This window comes from Protopterus annectens, chromosome 3.part0 (genome assembly GCF_019279795.1).
Source record: "Protopterus annectens isolate FY-2018-M chromosome 3.part0, PAN1.0, whole genome shotgun sequence".
Taxonomy (NCBI): domain Eukaryota; kingdom Metazoa; phylum Chordata; order Ceratodontiformes; family Protopteridae; genus Protopterus; species Protopterus annectens.
This window is the reverse complement of record NC_056731.1, coordinates 755,349,033-755,361,236: the sequence shown is the minus strand read 5'-3', so window position 1 is coordinate 755,361,236 and position 12,204 is coordinate 755,349,033. Positions and strand designations below refer to the sequence as shown.

Sequence of the window (12,204 nt, the reverse complement as noted above, 5' to 3'; positions counted from 1 at the left end):
ACCGAAGGTGAGGCTGTCTCTGAGGACAGGGCTCTCCTCATAGCCTCAAAAGTCCCCCTCCCATGAGCCAAAGGAGGCTGCGACTCAGAGGAACAGAGAGAGAACTCTGGCACCACAGGAGTAGACTCCGAGGCAGAGGTGGGAACCGAGCTCACATGAGCCAAAGCTCCTACAGGAAGGGTCAGATCTGACAAAAAAATCAGCTCCACTCATCCCTCCTGACCCAGATGGGGAGCGTCAGCTCCTAGACTCCCTGGACAGCACCGAGGTAGTTGTAGCAGTTGAGGCCTTAAGTCCTGGAGCAAGTCTCGGTTCTGACAATCCCGTCACCATCGGCTCCAACTGTTCTGGCTCCGAAACCATAGGTCAGGTCAGATGAGGAATCAAGATAGAAAGGGTAGGTACAGTCGGTTCCAATAAAAGTTTGGCTAATGCTGGTGTCTTCAATAGTCTCTGCACTACAAGATATACATCCAAATTAGAAAGGATCTGGATGATGGGGCTGGAGAAGTTGACATTTGCAGTAGTGGTGAACGTAACGTGAGGCATACTGGTTCCAATGCAGGGGACCAGCTCTGCATTGTTAAAACCAATGGCTCTGAAACCATTGGAGCCGAGGTTGACGGTCTTTCTGATCCGGTCTCTTTAGAAACTGTCAGAGACATTCTAGGTGACTTTTTACCTGGTTCTGACTCCTCCAAAGTAGAAGATCTTTTGGAGTATTTAGTTTTATCAGATGAAAAGCCTCTGAGTGGGATATTTGACATTTTTATATGGCTTCAGCAAAGCTGGACATTACCAGTCCTTTTAAAATGAATTTATTTTTCCTCTCATGGAGGACTCTAGCGCTAAAAGAATGACAAATAGCACAAGGGTCCTGGAAATGACTTGCACCTAAGCAATAGACACACTCTGTGTGTCTGTTAGTCAAGGTCATCGTTTGCCCACACTCTGGGCATTTTTTGAAACCAGGCTGTTTTGACTCTTTTGCCTGTTTTGACATTCTAAACAGCAATGTATATCAAAGGGAACAACCAGTTATAAACCTTTCTAACTTAACCGAGGTTATAAAGACAACTATATATATATATATATATATATATATATATATATATATATTACTAAAAATTCGAACTAACACTAACAAACCTGAAGAAAAGGAAGCCCTCTAACTTAAACGGACTTCTATGATAGAACTAAACACTGTATACTACTTTCAATATCAAAAAACACACAAAGCAGCAAGAAGAAAATGAACCCTTTAAATTAAACGGGCTATTAAGTATACACTACAACTGCCAAACACTTATAAAATTCTCTTACTTAACTGTCACACTTCAATAATGCTTAAAGCCAAAACACACTATCAAAACATTGTTAATAACTATGAGAAGGGATAGGGTAAGGAAAGGCTGACCAAACAAAAGGCCTAGAGAGATAAAGGGATTCTATTTTAATTTTTACATTTTAAACTAGAAAAACTAGAAAAAACGATATGGTAGAACTACTACCAAGCTATTCTCAACAGTGATAGAAAAAAACTGCTTTAAAAGTGTACTAAGTAAGAAAAGAATTGTCACTTTGCCTGAGTTAGTTAAACAATGTTCGATCTGTTTCCACTGCAAACAAGATCTGTGGAGCACACTAGGGCATCATGGGATAGGGGATTAGCCTTGAGCTAGTTGAAGACCTTGAGCTTGTAAAAAATGGCCGAGTTTGAGCCGAGGATCATCTTCGCACCCATCAGTTAAGAATGAAGGTGAGATAGGACAACTTCACATTGATTGTTTACTTTGTCAAGAAGCTATCTGAAGTGAACTGGGATTTTATAAAGAAAAAAATCAGAATAAATGTGCCATGAGTTATGCATGAATATTCTCATTATTCATCAGTTCTGTAGAATGTTTGGTTGTTTTCATTTATGTAATTCGCATCATTGTATACTACAGCTTACTGCCTTGTGTATGATGCCTATACCCTTAGACTATGGTTCTCGCAGTCTTTTTAAATATATACTATATACATGGGTATCTTTTTGAGTTATTATGGGTCTTCTTTGTTGACTTTTCAGTTTATTATGAGATAACTTTGTTATGTCATAACTATACATCTACTCTACGGGTTATCATTATGGTATTTTCATGCTATAAAAGGTTTTTCCTCGTAAATCGACTTGTAATTAAATGAAGTCCTTCATCTGATACTTAACCGTGCAACTTATTGTCTGCTGAGAAGGCATTTACCACAATAACATTTTAAAAGAAAGCAGTTTGTAAGACAAAATAATCAGTGCTTTATTTAAGGGTCAATTCAGTGCAGAGATTCATAGTGACATGAATCATTTTGGACTGAATATTTGAAGAATTTGTAGTGCAAAGGTTGACAAATACTGCAGAATATGTATTATTTTGAACTACTTTTTCTGAAATGTTAATATGCAGCTGGGGATACATCAGTGACTTTTACTGAATTTCTTATAATCTGTGAATTGTGAAAACTTTTATAAGAATAAATCAAACTTTTGACACATACTTCTTTATAATATGGTTGTTAATGCTGTCAGATATCTGTTGTATTAGACATGAGAAGCTTTTGGTAAAATTTTTTTTCTTGTGAACAATGGGAAATGATGTAAACAAGATGGTTATTTAGAAATGTGTTAACAGGTCATCAGATGTTTTTCATCTGTGTGACGCCAGATCACAATATTTTATTAATCAAAGTAAATTTCTTATAGATTTAATATGTGAGCGAGTTTACCTTTGGCTGTTCTGCTGACTGTATCCATTAAATGCCAACCAGTGCCGTTTATGTAGTCTAAATAATCCTGTTTATATCCCACATTTGTTTCTGGTGGGATCATTGCTTCTTTGTTATTGTACTGGTATGCAATTGATGGAAAAGATGCTTGATCTGCCTCATATTCTATTTCCTCTTCTTCATATGGACGTGCTGTGATTTCTTCAAAATATTCTTCACTGCAGATAGTATGAAACACAAAAACAGAAACTACTGTTATTACCGTGTAAAGCATTAATAATCCCTGCATTAGAAAAATGAAAGAAACATTTTATGTCAATTAATGTATCTAACAACATGCCTTCTAAACCCAAAATTTGTAGAAAGTGCATCTGAAGAAATAATGAACTTTCAACATTTCCACTACACACTGTGGTTCATGGTCCCTTGTATACACACATATGTTCATGGTTTTATGTATGCGTATGCGTGTGTGTGTGTGTGTGTGTGTGTGTGTGTGTGTGTGTGTGTGTGTGTGTGTGTGTGTGTGCTTGTGTGTAAGTATGTTACACCTGTATACATGTGGCTGTATGTGTGTGTATTGCTTTATGTGTGTGCAGTCAGTGAAGTTTTTTTAAATGTCATTTCTTAATAGACTAGGAGCCTAAGCAAATTCCTCAGTCTTGAGCAGACCGACACTGAAGTTAAACTTAATTTTTTTCATTAACATTTTACCAAAATTTGGAATTCTCTATATCAAAAAATACTTTTATAAAATATATATTTTCTATCATACTGGTAAGGTAAAACACAGCATGTCACAAAATACAAGTCAAACAGAAACAGTCAGATGCTGCATAACTACTGTCCTTTGACATTTAAAGGGGAAATTGCACAACTTATTACTAAGAGCATGGCATTCAGGTCCAAGGAGGTAACTGTTTCACTGTACCCAGCTCTAATCAGACCAGTCATCAAGTACAATGCACTCTTTGGCATGTACCTGACCAGGCACTTGCAATGGCTTGAGAGACCACAGAGGTTACTCACAAAAATAATACAAGGTATAAACAACAAGTCCTTTGCAGACCTTCTCAAAGCCCTAGCCCTGTACTTGGTCTCATACAGACTGCTGTGCAGTAATGTATGTGTAGCCTTCAAGGCATCCTCTGATCCAACACTGATGGATTTGTTGCACATCAGCAAAACAAATAGCATCAGACATCATCTGACATACCTGTTCTAAGGAGCTAAATCTCCTCTGTGACATACACAGGACATGTTGGATGGACAGATATGTGTCTCAAAGATTACCTTATAATAACAGGCTTCTCATCCATGTGAAGCAAAGCTCATCCTTAACCCTATTCAAATGTAACATGGACCAATGTCAAACAGTGAAAACACTGAGAGCAGGATTTGCAAAACTCTCCTTGTAGCAGGTTTACACTAAACCCTCATTCTAATGCTGTGTTTCATGAAAAAAGCACCATTCAAGGTCACTTTAAATAATTACTAAAGATGTTCTGCATTCTGTGGTAAACAGCTGCAAGTTTTGTCTAATTGCCTGATACTATAATGATACCAGAAAGACTGCATGGTAGGGTCTGTAGCTCTGGAAATCGACAGGAAGCATGGATAATAAAAGCCATACAACCACAAAGCATTATGACTGAAGTTTCAATCATAATCAAATGGCTGTGTGTTTGATAAAAGGATGTTAAGGTTTTCACAGCAAGAATGGAAGAGAAATTCTTAAACTGAATCTTGATGTCCATTTCAAGAGCATACAGCTAATTTGATTCTGACCTGAGAGACCTATCATAATCTCTGTGTTGTACGTGGAGCTATTACTGACCATACCAGTTACAAATAGAGAATAAAAGGAGTGCTAAATGTTCGATATCTTTGAAAGATGCAATACATTTTGTGTTGCTACATAATTTTTGTAAGCATTTAGCTGCTCCAGTGCACTGCAAAATGAAGAGAAAAGAGAAAAGAGTGTGCCATGCTTTATATGCTGAATGTTATAACACACTTATTGTTGCTTTACAGACAGAGGCCAGAAGTAAAGTATATTCTGTTATAACAAAAGTCCAAAATGGGAGTAAACAAACATGGCTCTCTTGATAATAAATAAAAGACAAAACTTTTATTCAGGTACAAACTAGTAATCCATTACTAGCCTTTAAGCTAGATAATCTTTGTAATGATAATGACATCGAACCTGATGTGCTTAATATTCAAAATAACATGAAGTTAAGTCGTGAAATAGAGACTAATGTTTTTAAGTTGAAGCAAATACAATGGCAACACCAACATTTGGAGGTGTGTGTTTGCTTCAAAATAGTCCCATTTTGAAAATGCCTACGCATGAAGATATCTATCCAGATTTATTAGTAAAGTGGCAGCGGTTAAATCTGGAAACCAGTACAAGTTATATGCGGGTTTTAGTGGAACAGTATGTTACAGTTGAGAAGGAGTTGATGGCTCATATCCTTGGTTTGCAGCAACAACTACATGAGCTCTCAGACGCTAAGAGGTATGAAGCGTTTGAGAGTAATTTCCCTTTCTGTGCTGTACAGTGATCTCCAGTCAAAAGTTTAAAGTTTCAAAACTTATCTTATGGTTCGGTACTTGCAGTTAAAGTTTTGAAACTTTCAGTTTGTGAAGGGAATCCATTATATATATATATATATATATATAATTATATATATATATATATATATATATATATATATACGGTTCCCTATTAGAATCCTGAAACACTATAAGCCTGAAAGTCAAAATCCTGAAAACTAATGACTGAAAATGCAAAATGCAAAATCCTGAAAGTCAAAATCCTGAAAACACAAATAATGCTAATATGTCACTATAAAGACACTAATATCTACCAACTGACCCTGACCCTAACCCTAACCCTAAGGTCCGTCACTATCGCACACTCACCTGACCAGCCTAACCCTAACTCACTTAAACCGCCCTAACCCCAATATTTGTCACTATTGCATACATGCCTAACCGGCGCCCTAAACCTAACTCACTTATATCGGTCAAAACCATAACATAAAACCAACCGCACACTTACCTGGACCCAACGCATGACCTAACACCACAGGGCTAACAATAGCAAAGCCACAATGACGTCAGTATGTCCATTTTGTGTTTTCAGGATTTTGACTTTCAGGATTTTGCATTTTCGAGATTTTGCATTTTCAGTCATTAGTTTTCAGGATTTTGACTTTCAGGCTTATAGTGTTTCAGGATTCTAATAGGAAACCATATACACATACATACATACATATTTAAATGCTACTGCCCCCCAAAAACTTTCCAACTATCAAAAAATGTTCTATAAAAATAAATACTTTTTATAAAATATGTATTTTCTATCATACTGGTAAGGTAAAACATAGCATGTCACAAAATACAAGTCAAACAGAAACAGTCAGTTGCTGCATAACTACTGTCCTTTGACATTTAAAGGGGAAATTGCACAGCTTATTACAGCATCCAGGACCAAGGAGGTAATTGTTCCACTGTACCCAGCTCTAATCAGACCAGTCATCAAGTACAATTCACTCTTTGGCATGTACCTGACCAGGCACTTAAAATGGCTTGAGAGACCACAGAGGTTACTCACAAAAGGAATACAGGGTATAAACAAGTCCTTTGCAGACCTTCTCAAAGCCCTATCCCTTTACTTGGTCTCCTACAGCCTGCTGTGCAGTAATCTATGTGTAGCCTTCAAGGCATCCTCTGATCCAACACTGATGGATTTGTTGCACATCAGCAACACAAATGGCATCCGACATCATCAGACATACCTATTCTAAGGAGCTAAATCTCCTCTGTGACATACACAGGACATGTTGGATGGACAGATATGTGTCTCAAAGATTACCTTATAATAACAGGCTTCTCATGCATCTGAAGCAAAGCTCATCCTTAACCCTATTCAAATCTAACATGGACCAATGTCAAACAGTGAAAACACTGAGAGCAGGATTTGCAAAACTCTCCTTGTAGCTTATAGCAGGTTTACACTAAACCCTCATTCTAATGCTGTGTTTCATGAAAAAAGCACCATTCAATGTCACTTTAAATAATTACTAAAGATGTTCTTACACTTGTGTAAACAGCTACGTTTTGTCTAATTGCTCGATACTATAGTGATACCAGAAAGACTGCATGGTAGGGTCTGTAGCCTGAACCCATACAGGAAGCATGATAATAAAGCTATACAACCACAAAGCATTATGATTGACGTTTAATCACAATCAAATGGCTGTGTTTGATAAAAGGATCATGTTTTCATGGTAAGAATGGAAGAGAAATTTAAACTGAATCTTGATGTCCATTTCTGGCAACATACAGCTAATTGATTCTGACCGAGAGACCTGTCATAATCTCTTGTGTTATACATGGAGCCACACGACCATACCAGTTACAAAACAGAGAATAAAGGGAGTGCTAAATGTTGATATCTTTGAAGAGGAATACGAAGTTACACTTTTTGTAAGCATTAGTTGCTCCAGGCACTGTAAAATGAAGAGAAAGAGTGACATGTTTTATACGCTGTTATAATATACTTAGTGTTGCTCACAGACAAAAGCCAGAAGTAAAGTATATTTTTCTTGCTTTAAAAGTTGTAGCATCACTGTGCTGTCACACACAAAACAGAAGTGTGGTAACTTAGCTTTTCAAGCTACTTTACTTTTCTGCTGCTCTTCTTTACCGACTGCTGTTTATGCTCTATCCCAATACAAGAGCATAACACTGGTGAAGATGCTTTACTAAATTTGAAGCACCTGCCTTATGTCAGAAAAGCTGCTTAACAAGACTGCCTTTATCCTGATTTCAGACAGTAAATGCAGAACTTTGTGAATCTTGCTCTAACTACACCATCTGTAAACTGTCAGGCATGGTATACACATAAAGGAAATTATAAGACCTGTATATTGTTTGTGTCAGGCATAGTGTACACACAAGGGGAAAGAGACACCTGTATAATGTTTGTGCCAGACCCAATATACACATAAGGGAAATGTTACACAGGCAAACTGCTTGTGTCAATCATGGTATACACATAAAAGAAATGATAGACTTGTACACTGTTTGTGTCAGGCCTGGTATACACATAAAAGAAATGATAGGCCTGTACACTGTTTGTGTCAGGCCTGGTATACACATAAAAGAAATGATAGGCCTGTGCACTATTTGTGTCAGGCCTGCACATAAAGGAAATTATAGGCTTGTACACTGTTTATGTCAGTCCTGGTATACACATAAACAAGGTGACCAACAGTCCCAGTTTTTCTAGGACAGTCCTGGTTTGAAAGTCTCTGTCCTGGAATCCCAAACATTGTCTTTGGAACTCAGAAATGTCCCAGTTTAGACCACTCAGTCTGAATGGTGACCTGGCTTCCAGGGGCAGCCAGTCCCACTGCTTTCCCATCCTCAGCAGCTCTGGGGACTTTGCAATTTTTTGGGGATATCATTGGGTATGGGGTAAGGTCGGATGCCTTCACCCTGGCAGGAGCCTTCCATGCTCTGCCACCATCTGTCAGTTACTCCCTCCAGGACTTCTGTTGTGGGGTGCTCTGCTTGACTCCCCCCCATGTCAAGTGACTCTGCCACCTCCATGTCTCCTGCAGGCTATAAAATCATGCCAGATTGCTCATGCCAACTCACCTTCTCAGGGGAGCTTCCCTCTGATCCCGTCCATCTCTCTGGAAGTCCCCTCAGCGGTTGAGGAGCAGATCCACTCTCATGAGGGCTTCAGAGTCCCCCTGCTTTCCCATCTAGAGCAGGTCTGGGGACTTTGAGATCTTTCAAGGATTCTGTCAGTTATAAGGTCATGTTGGATGCCTTCACCCCAGCAGGAGCTCTCCAGGCCCCTCCGCCATGGTGCTTCTTCAAGGACTTCCATCATGGAGAGCTCTGCCTGATCCCTTTCACCCAGGCAGGAGCTCTCCAAGTCCTGCTGCTATCTGCCAGTCGCTCCCTTAAGGACTTCTGCTATGGGGAGCTCTGCCTGACCCCTCCCCCACCCAGTCCTGCCACTATCTGCCTTTCTATCCTTCCAGACTTACTTCCCAGAGGGGGCATGGTCCATACCCCCTAACCCAGGTGGGAACTACCCTGTTCCAGTCACTTTCCACCTCTCCCTTCCAGACTTCCATTGGGATGGACCCCCCTACAGGCTTAAACTACTACCCAGCAGAAAGAGCTCTTTTCCAGGGTTACATATCGCCTGACTGTTGCCAAATCATGCAATGTTGCACATGCTCTTGGAGCCACACAGGGGATCTTCCCAGCCTCATGGAACTCTGCTGGGCCACAAAGCCTCAGACAGTCCCTCATCCAGACTTCTGTGACACTGGTTCCCCCCTTTGCCTTGAACCTAGGGCTTTCAACCTCACAGGGGAGATAGTGCTGGGTCCCCCCCATCCCTGTGCATTTTGCAGCATACCTCAGTCTCTCTCCCCCATGGTGCCAGGCACTGACAAATGTGCATCTCTTTGAGCCTTCTGGCATGTGGCCTCCTGCCTGCTGGGTGGTGCCATTCACAGAGTGGCATCCCCATGGTGCTGGGTGAAGGATGGAAGGCCAACCTGCCAGCCCCAATGTGAGATGAAATGGTGGCTCTATCTCCACTCCCATGGGGGCCAGGAGAATGGGATTGCAGACCTGGCTTCTTGGGGTGGCCCTCAAGTGCCCCAGTTTGGGTCTGGTAACAAAATGGTTACCTTGCACATAAACAAAATGATAGGCCTGTACACTGTTTGTGTCAGGCCTGGTATACACATAAAGGAAATGATAGGCCTGTACACTGTGTCAAGCCTAGTATACACATAATGGAAATGATAGGCCTGTATACTGTTTGTGTCAAGCCTGGTATACACATAAGGGGACTGGGATGCCTGTGTACTGCTTTTGTCAGGCATGGTATATACATAAAGAAAATTATAGGCCTGTACACGGTTTGTGTCAGGCCTGGTATACACATAAAGGAAATGATGGACCTGAATATTGCTTGTGTCAGGCTTAGTATACACATAAAGGAAATTATAGGTCTGTACACTGTTTTTGTAAAGCCTGGAATACATATAAGGGGAGTTGGATACCTGTATACTGGTTATGTCAGGCCTGGTATACACATAAAGGAAATGACAGGCCTGTACACTATTTGTGTCAGGCCTGGTATACACATAAAGGAAATGTTAGGCCTGTACACTGTCTGTGTCAAGCCTGGGGTACACATAAAGGAAATGGTAGGCCTATACACTGTTTGTGTCAGGCCTGGTATTCACATAAAGGAAATCATAGGCCTGTACACTGTGTCAGTCCTGGTATACACATAAAGGAAATGACAGGCCTGTACACTGCTTGTGTCAGGCCTAGTATACACATAAAGGACATGATAGGCCTGTACACTGTTTGTGTCAAGCCTGGTATACACATAAGAAGACTGGGATACCTGTATAATGCTTGTGTCAGGCATGGTATATACATAAAGAAAATGATAGGCCTGTACACTGTTTGTGTCAGGCCTGGTATACACATAAAGGGAATGGGATACCTGTATACTGCTTGTGTCAGGCCTGGTATGCATATAAAGGAAATGATAGGCCTGTACACTGTTTGTGTCAGGCCTGGTATACACATAAAGGAAATGATAGGCCTGTACACTGTTTTTGTGTCAGACCTGGCACACACACATAAAGGAAGTGATAGACCTGTACACTGTTTGTGTCAGGCCTGGTATACACATAAAGGAAATCACTGGCCTGTATACTGCTTGTGCCAGGCCTGGGATACACATAATGGGAATGGTACACCTGTATACTGCTTGTGTCAGGTGCAGTGTACAAATAATGGGAATGGTACACTTGTATACTGTTTGTGTCAAAGTCATCCATATTCACTTAAACACAGATATCTTTTGCAGCTAAATGCACGCTTTTCTGAATTGCCGCCTAAGTCTTTTATGTACATGGCAGCTAGCAATACCAGAAAGGCTTAAAACATTTACCAATCCTTTTCTTGCCCTTCCCTTTAGAAAGCTGTGTAGTCATACCAGATTTTTCGATATCAGAGTTGGTCATAATAAGTTAATAGTACAGGGACATGGCCACTGTAAAGCAGAGAGGGTGGATGGGAAACAAATCGACACACAAAATGTTAGTTCTGAGATTTTTTTCCTCAAATTCTTTTCCTTCTGGGGAAAGTGGATTTGATGACTTGGCTGCAATAAAATCAACTGACTGGATTAAATTTGAACTATATATGGTTCTACATCTAAAACAGTTGTCACAGTACAAGAAACATTTCAATAGACATGATATATACTTTTTTAAATTACAATTAAATTGGTTTAACAAAGCATATGATTCACAAACAGAGCAGTTTAGAACAGTTTACATTTCAGATTGTCCACTCTCTTCATTCAAGGAAATCACTGGTCTTCTTCTGCATTCTTCCTGCAAATCTGGAGGAGGATATTTGTTCATTCCACCTAAAAGGAGTTAAATGTTTATTCACCTTCAGCTGCTGCAAGCAAATTATTTGTATAGTTACAGTGTAATTTATATCAAATGTCTGAAATATTCTGGTAGAATCAGCACAAAAAGCACACAAGGCAGTGTACGGAAATTCTGAACAGATGTTATACTATGCATTTTTTGTTTCAAACATAACATGCATGAAATAGTTAAAAACAGGAAATACAGAAACTGCCATTCTGTTTATATGTGTCAGTGATCTTAGATGCAAACATATCTGGATATAGACATACATAACCAATATACTTTCTACACTAAAGGTTAAGGGAATTAAGGCGTTCTACATTCTATCTTGATGTATTTAAATTTGATTTCAAAATAATGAAAATAAATGCATGCATACAGAAAATTTGCTCTGGTTTTTTTAATGGTTTTCATTAAAATATGTGTTTAAGCTTGGACTAATCTTAAACAGAGAAAATGCTACTGTCTCAAAACTATTTCAGAGCAGAGGATTTAAAAGTAAGTGAACTTTCTGAGGATTGCAGAAAGAATTTATAGAAATCACATCTTGGTATGCTGGCCTTCAGGCTTCCCATCTCTGAAAAACATGTTGGTTAATGGGCTACCCTAAACTGTCCATACCATATTTACCATTGCTTTAATGGTCCAAATTATGGCAGAAAATGATCTGAGAAGGATTAGTTCACTTCTCATAAATAAACTCAATATACTTTTAAAATGTATGCAGCTATTTTTTTTCAGTTCTGCTAACATTTGACTCAGTCATTTGTGTAATAGTGCTAGTCAGGAAAAAAGCTTTAATGTTGGACTGAAAAGATTGAAAAGTAAACCAAAATATGCAGAGAAAACCCACAAAGGCACAGAGAGTGCATGCCAAACTCTATGCGGTGAATAACTGGAGGACACAACTGAACCCTGGACTTTGAATCTGTTT

At 39.3% G+C, this 12,204-nt stretch overlaps 1 protein-coding gene across 1 annotated transcript in view; it reads right to left on the bottom strand.

Moving 5' to 3' along the window:
• Nucleotides 1-12,204, bottom strand: part of LOC122796926 (collagen alpha-6(VI) chain-like) — a 1,619,258-nt gene that overhangs the window by 85,556 nt on the left and 1,521,498 nt on the right. The window contains exons 40-41 of the mRNA XM_044065693.1: nt 11,167-11,260; nt 2,761-2,978 (exon numbers count right to left, since the gene is read on the bottom strand). Of these exons, the coding sequence (XP_043921628.1) occupies nt 2,761-2,978; nt 11,167-11,260 (312 nt within the window). The remainder of the gene's footprint in view (nt 1-2,760; nt 2,979-11,166; nt 11,261-12,204) is intronic.